Below are 19202 nucleotides of genomic sequence, written 5' to 3' on the forward strand. Positions count from 1 at the left end.
CTCCTTCATATTTGAAGGATAGCTTTGATGGGTATAGTATTCGTGGCTGAAAGTTCCTCTCTTTCAGGACTTTAAATATTGGGGTCCACTCTCTTCTAGCTTGTAGAGTTTGTGCTGAGAAATCTGATGATAATCTAATGGGCCTTCCTTTATATGTTGTATTCTTCTTTTCCCTGACTGCCTTGAGAATTTTTTCTTTGCTATTGGTTTGTTTCAATTTCATTATGATATGCCTTGGAGTAGGTTTGTTGGGGTTTAGAAAACTCGGAGTTCTGTTTGCTTCTTGAACTTGAGGCTGTAGTTCTTTCCACAGGCTTGGGAAGTTCTCATCTATTATTTGTTTGAGTATGTTCTCCATTCCATTTTCTCTCTCTTCTCCCTCTGATATACCTATTATTCTTATGTTATTCTTTTTGATGGAGTCAGATAAATCTTGTAGGGCTATCTCATTTTTTTTAATTTTTGAGTCTCTTTCTTCTTCTCTCTGTTGTGCCTCAAGTTGCTTGTCTTCTATTTCACTACTCCTCTCTTCTATCTGACCTGTTCTATTAGCTAAGCTTGTTACTTCGTTTTTCAGGTTGTGAATTGAGTTTTTCATCTCTGTTTGATTTGTTTTTATAGTTTCAATTTCCTTGGACATATATTCTTTGTGTTCATTGAGTTGTTTTCTGAGCTCCCTAAATTGCCTTTCTGTGTTTTCTTGTATATCTCAGAGGATTTTTAGGATTTCTATCTTGAATTCTCTGTCATTTAGCTCCAAGGTTTCCAATCTATTAAATTTTTTCTCCATAGATTTTTCCTCATCTAGCTGTGTTACCTCTCTTTCTTTTGTACCCATGATATTTAATTTTCTTATCCTTAATGGCATCTGAGGGTGGTTTTGTTGATAGTATTAATGAGATTTAATAAAGAATAAAAAGTTAAAAAAAATAAAAAATTAAAAAATCGAAAAGAGTTGTTTTTTTTAAAAAACATTAATAATGAAATAACGAAAAATAAATAAAATAAAATATTTAAAAAAAGGAAATTATTCCCCCCCCCTTTTTTTCCTCTCCTCTCCTCTCCCCTCTTTCTTGAGAAAATCTTGTGGTGAACTGTGAATTATAACAAACAATGCCTGTGATGGAGGGCCTGAATTGGGGAAAAGTAATAAAGAAGCAAAAAAAATAGAAAAAAAAAATAAAGAAAAAAAGAAGGGGGTATGGACCCACAAAAAGCAAATAATGAAAAAATTTGGGTCAAGAATAAGATGATTTGCTTTTAAGTGTTGGTTGTCTAAGAGTTATGATGAGAGGTATAAGAGGAAAACAGAAAAATGGGGGGACAAATTAAAAAATTACTATTGTATTTAGTGGAAAAAGAACTAGATAAAATGGAGAGCCAGGGATGGGAGCACTGCTAGTGAGTTAAAATGTGAAGTAAAAAACCCCCAAAATTCCACAAACATAAGTTTGAGTCCCAGATAAGATAATTTGTTTGGTTTTGAGGTTTGAATGAGAGGAGATGTAAAGAAGAAAGGAAGAAACTAATATAGAGGGAGAAACGAAAGAGTGAGAGAGAAAAAAAGAGGGAACCACTAAAAGAAGAAAAAAGAAAGGAGAGAGAGAGAGAGAGAGAGAGAGAGAGTTAAGGGTTTTGGAGTGCAACCCTCATAGAGAGAAAGGAAGAGGAGAGAAAAGATAATGGGAGATGTAACACTTATGGGTAGTGTAGTTCAAGGAGAGGAGAGAGTAAGACCAGCAGAGAGTTAATCGGCCAAATTGGAGGAGGAAAAAAAGTCTCAAGAATGAAGATAAGAGAAACAAGCGAACAAATATAATAAAATGGGATAGGTTATAAAGTCTGCAGATTATTCTTGATTTTGAGAGGTTATCTTCTTGCTTTTCCTTTTCTCTCCTTCTTCCTGGTCGGTGACTCTGTACCCCGGGTTCTGCCCCTTTGGCACGCTCAGGTAGAGGTTTGCAGTTGATAAGTCTCTATGGCAATGTCATGTATTGTGCTTTAGTCTCGTTGGCAGTCGAGGCTCATTAGCATTTATAGGCTCCGACAGTGAGAGAGTCCGTGTTCCTGGAGCCTTTCTCCTAGTCTTTCCTTCCTCAATTAGTAGCCTGATAATCCAGCTATGGGGTTGCTGCTGCCTCTGCCTGGATAGTAAGAGGCTCAAAGAGCTGGCAACTCCCCACTCTATTTCCACTCAGCACAGGGCTCTGGGTAAGGCTCAGTCAGTCAGAGCTGCTAGCATAATCAGGCGGGGTTTCCGCCTACTCAAAGACCTCTGGCTCTGCCACTCTGTCCGGTAACACAGGCGGGCACCCACTTCCGGGGCCCTTGGAGGAAACTCTCACTCACTGTCTGCGCACGCAGACCAAGATATCCGGCCAGCAGTCTCACGCTCTGAGTGAAACTCCCAACCGCATGGAAAAGTTGCAGCGTTGGAATTGGCTCTCGCTCCGTCCCCGTGTGCGGCTTTTGCAAGGCGCTGGGGCAGCCCGAGATTTCGCTTTGGCCCACACAAAGGCCCCTGACTCTGCCCCTTTGTGCGATAACACGGGCACGCACTGCCGAGTCACTCGGAGGAATCTCTCACTCCCTATCTGCGCGCGCAGACCAGGATATGAGGCCGGCCGCGTTTCCCTCTGAGTGAAACCCCCACCAGCATGGAAAATTTCCACCGTTGGAATTAGTTCTCGCTCCCTCCCGTGCGCGGCTTTCCCAGGGCGCTGGGGCTGCCCAGAGATTCTGCTTTCGGCCCACAGAAAGACCTCTGACTCCGCCTCTCTGTGGGGTAACACGGGCACCCACTCCCGGGGCTTAGGAAGAAATCTCTCGCCCACTAACTGCGCACCGACCAGGAGATCGGGTAAAATGGCTGCCCCGCTTGTCTTTTTTTGTTTGGGTTTGGCGCGAGTGTTAGCTTCTATTGCCCGGGTTGCCACAGGATCAGTTTTTCCTCGGCTTGGATCTCCGTGCCACAGCCTGGTTCGGCCGTTTGTGCCGCGGCCTGGATCTATTCACCCCCTTTGCCTGCCTCAGTTTCTATATTCACAGTTACCAGAGAAAGCCGCCCTGTTTAGGTTAGTGAGGAAGTTGGAGCATTTTTTACTCCCTAATTCCTTTGGGGTTTTGTTATATATTTAGCCAATTTTTCACTCGACCATACCTTCGGGTGTATTGCGAAGCATCTGGAGGCTCCAAGTATAGGTTTTTCTGTTTCTGGTTGAAGATCTTGTTGAGTTTTGGGGGAGATTTATCGGTATTGCTTCTTACCCCACCATTACTCTGACGTCCGGTCTGGGTCCTGTTTTCTTATCCATGCAGCTACCCTATGTCTTTTGATCGGATCATTTAATCCATTTACATTTAAGATTATTATTGATATGTAATTGTTTATTGCCATTTTATTCATTAAAACTGTATTCCTCTTTTGCTATACTCTTTTTCTCCTTCGATCTGTTTACAACAGGCTCCTTAGCATTTCTTGCAGCCATGGTTTGGTTGTAGTGATTTTCTTGAGTTTTTTTTTTTGTCTGGGAAGCTTTTTATTTTTTCTTTAATTTTAAATGATAGCCTTGCTGGTAAAGTAGTCTTGGTTGTAGGCTCTTGTTCTGCATTATTTTGAATATTTCTTGCCATTCTCTTCTGGCCTCAAGTGTTTCTGTTGAGAAGTCGGAAGTCATCCTTATGGGGCTTCTTTGTAGGTGATAGTCTTTTTTTCTCTAGCAGCTTTTAATATTTTCTCTTTATCACTTAGCTTTGGTATTTCAATTATGATGTGTTTTGGTGTAGATTTCTTTGTGTTTCTTTTTAATGGTGTTCTCTGTGCTTCTTGAACTTGTGAGATGTTTTCCTGCCTTATTTGAGGGAAGTTTTCAGCTATGATATTATTGAATAATGTCTCTATCCCTAGTTCTTTTTCTTCTTCTTCAGGAACCCCTATGATGTGGATGTTATTTCTCTTCATGTTGTCACAGAGCTCTCTTAGAGTTTCCTCAGACTTTTTGAGTCTCTTTTTTTGTTTCTGCTCTGCTTCTGTGACTTTATTTATTGTGTCCTCTAACTCACTGATTTGATTCTCAGCTTCATCCATCCTGCTTTTAATTTCTTCCATTGTGTTCTTCATTTCTGACATTGTATTTGTCATTTCTGACTGATTCTTTTTTATTATTTCAATGTTCTTTTTTATATTTGCTATGTCTTTATTTAGGTGTTTGTAATGACCATCTATTGTTGTTCTAGTATCTTTGAGCATCCTAACAATCGTTTTTTTAAACTCTGCATCTGGTAATTCGGTTATATGTGAGTCATGCAGGTCCTTTTCTGAGGATTTCTCTTGATTCATTTGTGTTGCATTTCTCTGCCTTCTCATTTTGTCTGTGTAAAAGAATGTTTTGGCCACTGAATTCCACTGGGTGTGGCCTCTGTGTTCCCTAGGTGTGGTCTGTCTGCAGACTCACCACCCCCTCTGCTATTGCTGCCTAGGGCGTTCAGGTATGGGCATTGCCAGTGCCTGCCCACTGGGGCTGTTGCTATGGTTTCCACCTCTCCTTCATGGCAGTGGCTGTGATCACATGCTCAGGTGTACAAGCCTCGGTGGCCTTCGCCTTCGCCCCACTCCCACGGGTGGCATTATGCTGGGCCCTGAGGGCAGGGGCGAGCACCTTTGCTCAGCTGCAGGTCTCCGCCTGATTTCTGGCTTTCGCCCCATTCTTGCAGGAGGAGCCCACTTGTGGAATGGCTGTATGCCTTGGCTCCACAGGCAGGGCTCGTCTGCGTGCCCAGGCTCAGTAGCGGGACTCCACCTGTTCTGGGCTTTTGGCTCCACCCCCGCGCGAGGAGCCGGCTCCCAAGTCAGGCCACAAGCCTTGGTTTCGCGGGTGGGACAAGGGCAGGTCTTGCTCACAGCAGGTCTCTGCCCCTTCCAGGGCTCCTGCCCTTCTCCCACAGGCTGGTTTGCAGGCGGCCCGCATCTGGGCTTGACCACTTTTGCACGTCCCCTCCTCCCCAGCCTGGCAAGACTGAGCTCACACCTGGGCCAGCGGGCTTATGCCCTTGTCTGGCTACTCTCAAAGCACTTTCAAGTCTTCTAACATGAAGAAATTGGCTTCTGTTCTGGGTTCCTGAAGCTCCCCCCCCAATACAGAAAGGGCTCATTGCTCCACTTCTGCTATTGGAAACAGAAAAAGGCACCTGGTGAGGCCACCTTTCCTGATTATCCTCTGCTTAGCTCACATGGGCATTTTCTCCAAGCAGGTGAGAGGCCAGGGAGTAGTTTAACAGGGAGTTCACTTTGACTTTTAGCACTTTAAATTCTTAACAATTTACCACTGCATTTCAGCTCCTGACTTTTAGGCCATGCACCATGGAGTGTGAGTTTTATAGAAGAGGACGAGGTGTAGATAGCCCTCCTGTCCCTGATCTGGCCCTCAAAGGTGCTCCTGCTCCTCACTGTGCCTGGCCCCTGGGGTTCCTGGTGGTCTCTGCACTTTTGACTCTTGAGCCCCAGCTAACATGCAGTTATTATCCAACTGTAAGGGCCTGTCCTGAGCACCTTGTCTTGCAGGAGCCTGGACTCTCGGTCCTCTGTGCCTGAGGCTGTGTCTTGGCAGAGCCACCAGCCCTCAGGTGCAGTGCTGTACACTGTGGCCTCTACAAAGAGCCCATCTCAATGGTGATTTGCTTTCTGCATGAGGGATACTGTATTAGCCAGAGGGACTGTTTACCTTCTTCTCTTTTCTAATCTGGAGAACTCATTGGCGAGTAGAAAGTCTTAGGCACCAAAGGCCTTGGCACTCAGGATGTGGGCCCTCCCAGGAATAGCCTCGGCACCTCTTTTCTGCCCTGCTAGGCAGCTAGCCATTTCTGCTTTGGAGGTCTCAGTAGAAGGCAGATTCAGCCAGGCTGAGTCTATTGGTCTCATCAGGAGCCATTGGGCAAGGCTGGCTTTTTAACTGCCATTAAGCCATTGTCCTAGTGTCACCTGAAACCCTTTAGAAATAGATAAGACTGAGGCTTTTTGTGGATGAAGTGAGGGCCACATCTCTCCTACGATCAGCCCATCCATCCATCCATCCATCCATCCATCCATCCATCCTTCCATCCATCTATCCTCACCTGTACTTCAGGATTCTCTCTAGATTGAGTTGGTAGCAACAGGCCACCCCTGAGGGGCTAGAGGAGCATTATTCAGAGGTCTCCTCTGCCAGTCTGAAAGACATTTCCTATGATTACTGACTTTTTGGAGTCCAGGTAAGTGGCTTCGTATGGGACTTAGTCTATCACTTGTGCACTACACCAATGTTCCTTGAGCTTTAGGGGCACATGAGTGCCCTTGGAAGCTCGTTCAAGTGCCGATTTGGACTCAGCCTCTGGGTGGTCTAGGAACTGGCACCCTAACCAGCTCCCAGTGCTGCTGCTGCTCCTGGGGCCACACCTGGAGGAATGGGTCATTGCAAACCTGTCCACACAGGAAATCTTTCCATTTGTACTATGCATAGGTCCTGGGGAAGTATTTGTCGAATTAAAGCTGACTGCAGCCTGTCAACCATTGACAGGTGAGCGATGGTGCCTACTCTCTTGCCTGCTCTCTGCCTGTAGGGCTGTGGGCTCTGTGGACCCACATTAGACTTGGCTTGTCAAAACTGTGCTGCCATGAGTGAACCCTCAGAACAAAAACAATGAATAAATATAAGCACATGGTGTCATCTTCCTTCCTTCCTTCCTTCCTTCCTTCCTTCCTTCCTTCCTTCCTTCCTTCCTTCCTTCCTTCCTCTCTCTCTCTCTCTCTCTCTCTCTCTCTCTCTCTTTCTTTCTTTCTTTCTTTCTTTCTTTCTTTCTTTCTTTCTTCAGTGAGAGGAGGGAGGCAGAAACAGATTCCACATGTGCCGCAATAGGGATTCACCCAGCAAGCCCACTACGGGGCAATGCTCTGCCCATCTGGGGTATTGCTCCATTGCTCAGCAAGAGAGCTCTTCTTAGCACCTGAGGTGGAGGCCATGGAGCCATCCTCAGTTCCTGGGGCCAACTTGCTCCAATCGAGCCATGGCATAGGAGGAGAAGAAAGAGAGAGAGAGAGAGAGAAAAAAACAAGAGGAGGAGGGTTGGAGAAGCAGATGTGCACTTCTCCTGTGGGAATTAAACCCAGGACATCTATACACTGGGCTGGCACTCTACCACTGAGCCAACTGGCCAGGGCCAGGGTATCATTTTTTCATGGTCAAGAAATACCATTTGGCTGAGCTATTACTCTGTAATGAAAAGAGGAGTCCTCAGCTAAAATCCCAATGCATCCACAATTCTGTTTTCTCCCACCACCCTTCTTTCATCTATGGGAACACACAAGGTACAGGGAAAGCAGTGAAACATCTTTAATGCCCAGCAGCGCTGATGAGCAAGTTCACAGTCTTGGGCGACTGAATAGACAAGGGCAGATACCACCTCTGGCCTAATGGTGCAAATCTCTTCATGTTTCAGATTCCATGCATTCACAGAAAGAACAGTGTGTGTGGAACTTCCTTCATTCTCCCTAAAAGATGATGACAGTATAGTGACTTGGAATTCAAGGAAACTGAAAGGAAAACCCCCTTCAGGTACCTGAAATAAAAAAGAAACTGCTTTGTATCTTAATAATTTCAGATGATCTATATCCTCAGGAAATAAAGCACTAGGTAGAACCAACTGTGTCTTTTATTATTTATGTGGTACATGAGCAGAGTTCATGGATGTTAATAGTGAATTTATCAGTTTAGCAACCAGCTATAAGTTTACCTTCCAGGGAAGGGGCCTAAGTGATATGTGTTTACAAACTTGGGAGCCTTCTGGGGAAGTAGCCACACTGCATGTCAGTGTAGGACTTAGTTCTTGGCTGAGCAGATCCACTCTGCCGTCCAGGTCACAGTCCCCTAGGTTTTCTGCTGCCCTGCATAGCAATGTGAGCAGGGCTCATAGATTCATGTATTGGACTGACCTGCCTCTTGTTGGAGGCTAGGGTCGCACAGGAACCTCTGCAGAGGCCGATTGACCCTCCCCTTTCATTACAGGAATGCAATCAGAAAGTTTAATAGGCATAGGAAATGAGGCCACAAAATCAGTAAGAAGTAGGATTGTGGTTTGGAAATACAGTACTAAACAGTTACTCAGAAAGCCAAGAGGTGGCAATGGTAGTTTCCTTGGGACTGGTGAAATTGCAGAGTTTCAGACGCTGAGCACACACCGAGAGAAGCAGGGAGGGAAGCTCCTATTCCTTTGGGAGATGACATGGCACAGGGTAGTCAGATGCCTGAGAAAGCCCATCAACTTCCACCCTCCTGCTCACTTTTGGTAATCAATGGAAGGATTTATAGCTTTAATATGAGGCAAGAACTCTTTGGGGGTGGGAGTGGGGGTGGGAGCTGCAGGATATGGCTGCTTGAAAGTGTCCTCTTTATACAACGCTGTTGCAGAAGCTCCCAGGGGATGGGTACTGGGGACTGAGCAGGAAACATTTGTGTCAGGTGGGGAAAGCAAGGGAAGTCAGGTGATCAGGGGGGATGAAGTCAGGGCATAAAGTCAGGTAGTCAGATACAGCAGAAGGTAAAGGGAAGAGTCAGGTGGTCAGGTGGAGATGCAGGCAGGGGGCGAAATCACAAAGTGTGTATCAGAGACACATTTTGTGATTTCAGATTCTTAGTGCCCAAAGCATGGTGATCACTGCTTTAGGTAATAACCTACACCTTTGTTCTGATGGTGAATTAGACATCTCCAAGAAATTGAAAAAATAATATTAATTGGTAAGCAAGGTTGATGCTAATCTAAGAAAAGATTAATTTAGGCTGTATGCCATGAATACTGAAAATAATTTACAAGATTATGGCTATTGGCAGTGAATCAATCAGGGTAAAGAATGTGAGATGTCACCAACTCCTGAAGGCATGCCAATTACTGTAAATGGGGTTTCATTTTGGCCTATGTGTTTCTTGGCAAGTTAGTTTGAAAGGGAAACATGTATGGCTGCATAGCTTACACTTTCACAAGTACCATCTTCTCAACCCTGCAAAGCATCAATAAAATTACAGATAAAGATTTTTTTTAGAATAAAATGCTCAGAGTATGGCCTGCCATTACAATGGCATTTCAGTGATTACATGTTCTGAATTTGGGGAGAGAGTCCCAGATCCTAAATATGTGATCTTGTCCCCTCTATCCATCAGAATGTCCCAAAAAAGCCAACATTTCAAAGTCAACGTCTCATTCAAAAACTTCCAAGAAGTATTTGACTATTTTGTTTGAAAAATTTGTGGTGTCCAACCTTCATCTGGGCCTCAGGGACAGCTCTGCAGTCTTTTCCTGATCAGTTCCATCTCCCCATGCATTTATCAGTGTCAGTTTCCTCAGGTTCCTCTCCAGTTGGGGATGGAGAGTACCCCCTCAGAAGGTAATTTGTCAACTATTGTATAGAAAAGTAAAACCATCAAGCGAGGGGCTGGGTGATTATTGCTCAGAGGAATCACTTGGCAATTTAAAGAAACTTACTGCACCTGACCAGGTGGTGGCACGGTGGATAGAGTGTCAGACTGGGATGCGGAGGACTCAGGTTCCCCAAGCTGGAAACCCCAAGGTTTTCAGCTCAAGCACGGCTCATCTGGTTTGAGCAAGGCTCACCAACTTGAACCCAAGGTCGCTGGTTTGAGCAAGGGATTACTCAGTCTGCTGTAACCCCCCAGTCAAGGTACATATGAGAAAGCAATCAAGGAACAACTAAGATGCCACAATGAAGGAATTGATGCTTCTCATCTCTCTCCCTTCCTATCTATCCCCGTCTCTCTCTCTGTCTCTGTAACAAAAAAATAATGATAAAAAAATAAAGAAATTTACTGCTATTATTGACTTTCAGAGATAACTTACCATCACCCCATGCACTACACCAATGCAAAAAGAAACTCTGTAGTTAAGATAGATAATAATTTTAGAGATTGTAGTAAAAGAACCTGACCTGTAGTGGCACAAGTGGATAAAGTGTCAACCTGGGACAGCGAGGTTGCCAGGTCATGGGGGGAGGGGAGGGGCACAAAGAAAACCAGATAGAAGGTGACGGAAGACAATTGGACTTTGGGTGATGGGTATGCAACATAATCAAATGTCAAAATAACCTGGAGATGTTTTCTCTGAACATATGTACGCTGATTTATCAATGTCACCCCATTAAAATTAATAAAAAAAAATTTAAGAAAAAAAAAGGAGAGACTAGGATACACACACACACACACACACACACACACACACACACACCATGTGAAGACCAAGGGGAAAACACAGTCATCTACAAGCCAAGCCATCTACAACCCAGCCATCACCTTCATCTTTGACTTCAGGCCTCCAGAACTCTGAGAAAATAAATTTCTGTTGTTCAAACCAATAAATGAATAAATAAAAAACAAACAAACAAAAAAAACCTTAGGTCACCTGTTTAAGGCACATATGGGAGTTGATGCTTCCTGCTCCTCCCCCTGCCTTTCTCTCTCTCTCTCTCTCTCTCTTTTCCCCAGCCTATCTAAAATAAATTTTTAAAAAATTAAAAAAAAAGCAATCAGGAAAAAGAAAAAAAAAAGAAATCGTATTAAAAGCTACATAACATAAAATTGACCATCTTAACCATTTTTAACCATTCATATTGTTGGGCAACCAATCTCCAGAACTCTTCAACTTGCAAAACTGAAACTCTACCTATTAAACAACAAATCCCCAGTCTTTCCTCCCCCAGCCTCTGGCATCCAACCATTCCATGTTCTATCTCTGTTCCATTGTTATTAATATTTTAAAATTCAACAAACATTTAGACATTGCTTGTTCTATGCCAGGCACTGTTCCAGACTCTTATCAAATTTTAACTCATTTAATCTTCATCACAGCACTGTGGAGTAGGGACTAATAGTATCCTCATTTGTTATGGGGAAACCAAGACAGCAAGTGGTTAAGAAACTTGTTCTAGTTCACAGAGAGTAAGTGGCAGGCCATTGCACCACATGGTTTTCTTCAGTGACTCATTTTATATATAAATATAGTAGATCTTCTCTGACTGTCCCCTGTGTCCATCCTGTGCCCTCTAATAATTTAAAATACTTTATTTCTGTTTGCGCTCACCTGATGTCTTATAGTGAGTTCCACAGTGCATTTTCTTTACTGAGTCTCCACCAATTTTCTCTTAACATTTGTGATTTTCTCCTACTTTCCTGAGTTTGTCTGTTCTATCTCTCCCTGTTTTATCATCACTCTTGAGTTTTTGAATTTCTGCTTTGTTTTTTTTCTTCATGGAGATACTGGCTTCATATATATATAATATTTTTAACCCATGGTGAAATATTAGATCGTGATTTTCATGTATTTCTTGATAACTTGATAACATTTTTAGGATGATTTATCTCTTGATAGTTTTTCAGCTCTTTCCCTCATTTTCTCCTTATAATAACTTGTTTGGGTGCTATGCATTAGATTCCTTTTTATTATTCACCACTGGAAGGAGACAAGATAGATCAGTACAAGTAAGTGGTTGCAATGGGAGGTAGGGTAGGGAAGGGTTATGCTTTGCAGCTCACAACTCTTCTCTGCTACTACAGGTAAGTTTGTCCTGGGTGAGGCAACTTTCCTTGCCTCTCTAAAACAAGTAGATTGACTTTTGCTGTTAGCCCTTGTTCCTGCAGCAGCCAACTTGGCCAAGAAGGCTCAACTTTGACTTTAGGTGGGCCTCCCACCTCCTCACCCCCACCCCGGCTCTCTGGACCAGTCCAGGAGCACACTCTTTATACTTCCTTCTGTACAGCTTCTTCCCCATAGACAGCCATCAGCTGGATGTTATTGTTGTCTCCTAATTTAGCAGGTGAAGACGTCTTTGTTATCTTTTTCATTCTCATTTCCCTCATACTTTCTAGAAAAATGGGGAAAAGATATTGACTTACATACCTGTGTATATCCGGTAAGTCTACATCTTAAATGTTTAAAGGTGTTTGTTTTATAGTGAGCTCTAAGACCAAATGTGGAGTCTGATATCTACATCTCCTGTTTGGGATGGACAGGACCTTTCACTTTTTCTTGTTGTACATTTATGTGTTGTACATCATGTTGCCACTCATAATCAAAAAGTATGTAAAAAAAATCATTTGAACACAGCCCGTCTATTACCAATTTCCAAAATTCCAAAATAACACTAGATAAGCTGGTATAAAATTCCGGTGTTTTAAAAGAGAATATATTTTATAAATATTAAACTTTTTTTAAAATATAAAAATTATTTAAAAATATGAAAAATATCTATGCTACATATCCTTACAGTGCATTGTGTGCCTACCATGCAAAGTCAAATCATCTTTCATCGCCATATATTTGACTCCCTTAATCCTTTTATACTCCTCCACCATACTATTGTCTGTGTCTATGAGTTTCCATTTTACATTCCACATATGAGTGAAATCATATGGTACTTAGCTTTTTTCTGATTGACTTATTTTGTTTAGTACAATATTCTTAAGGTCCATCCATGTTGTTGCAAATGGTAGTATTTCATCTTTTCCTGTGGCTGAGTAGTATTCCATTGTATATATGGACCACATCTTCTTTATTCAGTCTTCTCTGTCTCCATGTCTTGGCCACTATGAATAATGCTGCAGTGAACATAGGGATGCATATACATTTTGAATAAAAGTTTGAGTTTTTCAGGTAGATGCCCAGAAGAGGAGTTGCTAGGTCATATAATAATTATGTTCTCAATTTTTTGAGGAACTACCATACTATTTTCCATAGTGGCTGTACCAGTTTACATTCCTAGCAGTAGTATATAAGTTTTCTTTTTCCACGACAGCCTCTCCAATACTTGTTATTACTAGTCTTGTTGATAACAGCCAATCTAACAGGTGTGAGGTGGTATCTCATTATAGTTTTGATTTGCATTTCCCTAATAGCTAGTGAAGGTGACCATGTGTTCATATATCTGCTTGGCCATTTGTATGTCTTCCTGAGAGAAGTGTCTGTTCAGGACTTCTGCCCATTTTTTAATTGGTTTACTTGTTTTTTTGGTGTTGAGTTGTATATTTTGGATATTAACCCCTTGTTGGAGCTGTTGTTTGCAAATATCAATTCCCATTTAGTCTATTGCCTTTTTGTTTTGTTGGGGATTTTTTTCTGTGCAGAAGCTTTTTAATTTGATATAGTCCCATTCATTTATTTTTGCCTTTACTTCCCTTGCTTTGGGGTCAAATTCATATAATGTTCTCTATGACTAAGTTCCATAGTTTAGTTTCTGTTTTCTTCTATGTAAGTTATTATTTCAGATCTTATATTTAGGTCTTTGATCTATTTTGAGTAAATTTTTAGCTTCAGCCTGGTGTATGGACATCCTGGGTTGAATTCCCTGTCAGGGCACACACACAAGAGAAGCAACCATCTGCTTCTCTTTCCCTCTCTCTCCCTCTTCTCTTTCTCTTCTCCTCCCTCAGCCAGCGGCTCAATTGGTTCGAGGGTTGGCCCAAGCCCTGAGGATACCTCAGTCCCAGTGTCAGTCTCAGGTTGATTGAACATCTGTCCCAGGCAGAGTTGTCGGTAGATCCCGGTTTGGAGTGCATGCGGGAATCTCACTATTTCCCCTCCTCTCACTTAAAAAACAAAACAAAACAAAACAAAAAAACAACTTTTTCTTTTTGTTCATGGGGACAAACTGTAATCTAGTTTCTTTCTTTTGCATGTGGCTTTCCAATTTTCCCAGCATATTTATTGAAGAGGCTTTCTTTTCTCCATTGTGTGTTTTTGGCTTCTTTGTCAAAAATTATTTTCCTATATAAATGTGGTTTTATTTCTGGCCTCTCAATTCTGTTCCACAGGTCTGTGTGTCTGTTTTTTGTCAATTTCATGCTGTTTTGATTATTGTTGCTTTATGTATAATTAGAACTCAGGTAGTGAGATATCTCCAGCTTTGTTTTTTTTTTTCCTGAGGATCGTTTTGGCTCTTTGGGGTCTTTACAAATTTGGTAATTTTTTGTTCCATTTCTTTAAAAAAAAATGACATTGGGATATTGGTGGGGATTGCATTAAATCAATATATTGCTTTGGGTAATATGGTCAATTTAAATATGTTGAGTCTTCTGATCCATGAACATGAAATATCTTTCCATTTCATTGTCTTTTTCAATCTCTCTTAATAATACTTTGTAGTTTTCAGTGTATAGGTGTTTCACATCCTTTGTTAAGTTTATTCCTAGGTAGTTCATTCTTTTTTTGCCCTTGCAAAAGAAATTATTTCTTTTCTCTTTCTTAAATTTTATTGTTAGTATAAAGGAAAACAGTGAATTTTTGTATATTTATTTTGTATCCTGCAACTTTACTGTATTTGTTTATTGTTTCTAATATTTTTTGGTGGAGTCTTCAGGATTTTTCATATACAGAATCATGCCATATTCAAAAAAGTGATACTTTTAGATCTTCATTCCCAATTCAGATGCTTTTTATTTCTTGTTCTTGCCTGACTTCTCTAGCTAGGACTTCTAGTACTATGTTGATTAAGAGTGGTGAAAGTGGGCATCTTTGTCTTGTTCCTGATTTTAGAGAAAAAGCTTTCAGTTTTTCATGATTGAGTATAATATTGGTTGAGAGTTTTGTCATATATGGCCTTTATGCTGAAGTACTTTCATTCTATACCCATTTTATTGAATGTTTTAACATAAATGGACTTATCAAATGCTTTTCCTGCATCTATTGATAAGATTATATAATCTTTATCTTTTGTTTTGTTAGTGTGGTGTATTACATTGATCCATTTGAGTATGTTGTACCATCCTTGTGCCCTTGGAATGAACCCCACTTGATCATGATGTATTACTTTTTAATATGTTGTTGTATTTTGCTTTGTTAGTATTTTGTTTAGGATTTTTGCATTTGTATTCATTAGAGATATTGGTCTGTAGTTTTTTGTTGTTGTTGTTGTTGTTGATTTGGTGTCTTTTTGTCCTTGCCAGATTTTGGTATGAGGGTTATGTTGGCCTCATAAAATGTGTTCAGAAGTATTGCTTCTTCTATTTTTTGGAAGACTCTGAGAAGGATACCAAGTCTTCTTTGAATGTTTGGTAGAATTCACTAGTGTGGCCATCTGGTCCTGGACTTCTATTTTTAGGGAGGTGTTTGATAACTATTTCTATTTCCTACAGCCAACAGAACTAGTAGTTCAGAACACTCTCCTGGTTCCAGAAGTTCAGGTTGTGGAGCAGGCTGCTTTTACTTCTAGGCCCAGCCACCCATTCGGCCATCACTAATTAATTCATCATCACCCCTTCCCACTGAGCCTGTGTTGGCCTCAGCCCCTCCCAGTACAGCATGCTGGCCAGCCCCTGCTAATTGAGTAGAGCTGGCAAATAAGGTTCTGTGTGCTCATGGGACAAGAGAAAGACTTAGCAATGAGTAAGTAAAAAGGAGTATCAGGTATTAGGAAAAAGGAGGTTTTCTGAGAGTATCTTTGTTTTTGTCCAGTTTTCCTGGCAGAATGGTAGTAGAAAACCTGCTCTATTCCACTATTGTTATTAATTCTAAGAATAGTATAGCTATAAAAATGTAGTGATTCTAGCTTTGGAAACTGCACTTCTTTTGTGTTGGTGGAACAAAAAAATACATGAACTACAGCAGCTAAATAAAATAAAACCAGATTTTATTGTCTTTAACATCTGTTGGGCTGTTATGCTTAAAGAGAAAAAATAATCAAGTTATGCTTTTGGAAGACACTTGTGATCTGTAATTAGATATTAAAAGTTTACTGGCCCATCACTTGGCATGGGCATTGCTGCTTTGCTCTAATCTCTAATTTAATTTAGAGGCACTGATGGGTGCCTGTTTCTAGCTTGCTGAGAGCAGGAGGGTTTCTCAGGTCATCTTTCTTCTCCCTAGAACTCAGTTTAATTCAGTGGATGGAGCTGGAGTGCTGCACTTCCAAAATCATCCCACTTTACAGTTGACAAGGCATAGAGACTTTAATTATCTCCAACGTCCTGCTCCTTCTAACAGTGGATTGCTTTGAATTTCTCTTTGCTGCTATGAGATAGCCGTCTGCTTAGTTAACAAGCATTTATTGAACTCCATCTGTGAGCTTTAGCGTCTCACTAGGGTTGAGGAGGTGTTTCAAAAGGAATAAGACAAGGTTCCTATTCAGAAAACTCTTGAAATGTCAATTGTGCTTCTACTTGATGATTGGAAAGTTGCACCTTCTTTCTGTAACTCCAGGATCCCAGTTTAGAACTTAAGAACTGTTCCCCTGTACCTCTTCTCCCCTTAGTGCACACCTTCACCTGATATGTGTGAAGGTCTACTTTCCCCAGCCAGAGAGAAAGCCCTGTTAAGGGCAGGGAACCTTGTGTTCCTTCCCTGACAGTGGGTGTGTATCCTGGGCTCCTAGATTTATTCTCAGCTCCTGGCTGTAGTCCAGCCTATCACCAGTAACCCCCTCCACCCAACCCCTCTATCCCTACTCACTGTAACCCTTTCCTGACACTGGGAAGTGATGGGGTGAACCCAGTCCAGTTCTTCCATCACCAATATAATCTATTAGCATCATGGTGAAATAATCAAGTGATGCATCCTGTGTCACCTCCCAAAACATGAGGCATAGAAATATCCCTCCAAAACCTTTTAGAAACTAAATTGAGAGCTTAGGAAAAAGAAATAGAGAAGATTTATGGTAACCTTTGAAAACACTGGCTCTGATTTCAGGGTGAGAGATCCAGTCCATGTTTGCTGTTTGAAAGTTGAGTGGTGTGCAGAGTTCTGAGGAGACAAGGATGAAAGAGGAGCCTGTCTCTGTCAGGAGCTCTGCTCTGGGACAGCCTATTTGGAAGTATCTGCCCAGAGTTGGGGGCCTACCAGGAAGAGTGGTTACAAAAACAGATATGCATAGTTCTATCCAAGGAAGTCACAGTTTGACAAGGGAGACAAAATGCAGATAGTGAGACCCAACACTTGGGAGTTCTCTGAGTAATACTAGTCCAGCAGCAAGCAAGTCACAGCTAAACCAGCAGGCATGTGCTGTTACTCACCAGAATGTCACACTAGGCAATACCTCGGGGATATAGCTCAGCAACCATCACCAGTTATGTATCAGAATTAGACTGGGTGGTTTCCATCCCAGCAAAAGACGAGGCTATAAACTCCTCAAAGGAAACTGTAAACAACCACTACATCTCAGGATTATACCAACATGAGGTTTGCTGACATAGATCCCGCATCATGGTAACTTGGGAGGATACACAGTGTGGGAAGAGTATCAGGGCTTTGGAAGCAGACAAATCTGAGGTTGGATCCTGACTTTGGCACTTATTAGTTGTGTGGACTTGGGCAAGTTTCTTCATTTCTCTCGACCAAAATTTGCTTATCTGTAAAATGGAGGAGATATCCCTACTTGTATGGTTATCATGAGAGTGAATGAGTTAATATATTTAAGTGCCCAACATGTTGGCTCATACATGGTAAATTTTAGTCTCCCCCTTTCTCCTTCTTTATGCTCAGCAGCAAGCAACCATTATAAAATGCATCTAAAATGAACAGTGCTCTAAGAAATAGTAGAATGCTATGTGCCAGATCAGTGAGCATGGCCCAACATGGACATCTGGAAGGTTGTATGTCAAGGACTTTGATGTTTTAAAGGGGAAAAAGAGCTCTGACTTCTTTGGGAAGCTTCTCCTTACGGAAGAAACAAGGCCTCGGGTATTGGGATATTGCTCCTAGAAATCAATGAACTTTATTTTTTCCCCAAGAATGTTTTAGATAGAAACAATTTGTTTACATGCCTGCGTTTTCTATTAGACTAAAGCGTCACAAAATTTTGTTGCAAAAGAATCACTAGAAAGTTTTTAATTTTCTGCATCTGAGGGTGGGGCTTATGACTGCATTCTTATAAGCTGATTGTGAGGTTCTGACAAGGATTCTGAGGACCATGCTCTGGGAGGATCAAAATGGAGCGAGAGCCTCTTAAGAGCTGGAACTGTTTCCTGTTCATACTGTGATGAGGTGCCAAGAAACTGTAAAACTTAGCATTAGCAAAACCATTTTAAAGCGGAAAAGTAAGACCTCTCACCCCCTCCTTTCTGTGGAGAAAGGAAGGAGGAGAGGATGCAGGACGAAGGACTTGCAAGGGCAACTGGGTCAGATAAGTCATAATTTAACCACAGAGCAAGGAAGATAGAATTTATCTGAGAATCCCTTTACTTCTCTTTCCTTAAAAGCCTTTAGGGTGTAGCAATGTTCTCCTTTTGATAGATACTATAAATAAATGTTGTAACAAGGCAGTAAAATTCAATGAGCTTGTTAATGAGGTTAATGACTTTTGTGCCATGCTCCCCCTCTTCCCAAGCCCAGCCACAGTGTAATTGGGTCTATGAAAAGGGGCCTCTGAACTGTAGGGGGGCTGCAGGATCTGGGCTTGTCTTAACCCCCTGTAGTCATCGGCAATAAACTCAAAAATTCATCTGGACTTGGTGTCTTTGGGGAACTTGCTGGTTACATTACAACAATACTGTTTCTAGTGACCCAGATATGATAGGTGTTTACATCAAGTCGTGTGGAATAAATGAGTGAATGAAGGTGCTCCAAGAAGGTGTCCTGTTGAGAAGGGGATATTTTTAAATAATTGGCTTCCTGGTTTCTAAGTCAGTCTCTTGTGAGTTTGAAGAAAATAATTAGTCTCCCAAAACTTGCTCATTCCTGAATATCCTTGCAGAGCTGGGAATAGACTCCACTATGTGAGTGAGACCCAGTCGCCAGTAGCCCACATGACCCATTTTCACAAAAATAGGCTTCTATTGAAGACAGATGGCTGTGAAGATGCTAGCATGGGCTTTCTCCCTCAAAACAATAGTCCTAGCATTGCTCTTTCTGCACTGATTTTGAGCTGGCTGATAGGGCTCAAGGAGCAGTGGGGTGACCAGCTTGCATTTGTTTTGTGCACTGTAGGTCCCTTAGAAGCAAAAGAAGCCCAAGCCATTTTGTGATGAAAAAGCTGAAAAACAGTTTTAATAAATTTGCTCTATAAAGCTCATAAAATTTTCCTGAATTTACCATTTCATTAAAACACGTACCCTTTGAGGTATCTTTTAAATGATATTACTTACTTTTAAAAGAAAAGAATAATTCAACTAAGCTATATTCATGGGTATTGTTGGGCACATAAAATATATTATGCTCACTTTGTTAAAGATGGTGCTGCCCAC

The 19202-nt window shown here is 41.6% G+C and overlaps 1 protein-coding gene across 1 annotated transcript in view; it reads left to right on the forward strand.

Moving 5' to 3' along the window:
- Positions 1 to 19202, forward strand: part of VWA3B (von Willebrand factor A domain containing 3B) — a 271732-nt gene that overhangs the window by 55609 nt on the left and 196921 nt on the right. The window contains 1 exon segment of the mRNA XM_066267787.1: positions 7471 to 7586. Within this exon segment, the coding sequence (XP_066123884.1) occupies positions 7471 to 7586 (116 nt within the window).

Source organism: Saccopteryx bilineata, chromosome 3 (genome assembly GCF_036850765.1).
Source record: "Saccopteryx bilineata isolate mSacBil1 chromosome 3, mSacBil1_pri_phased_curated, whole genome shotgun sequence".
NCBI lineage: Eukaryota > Metazoa > Chordata > Mammalia > Chiroptera > Emballonuridae > Saccopteryx > Saccopteryx bilineata.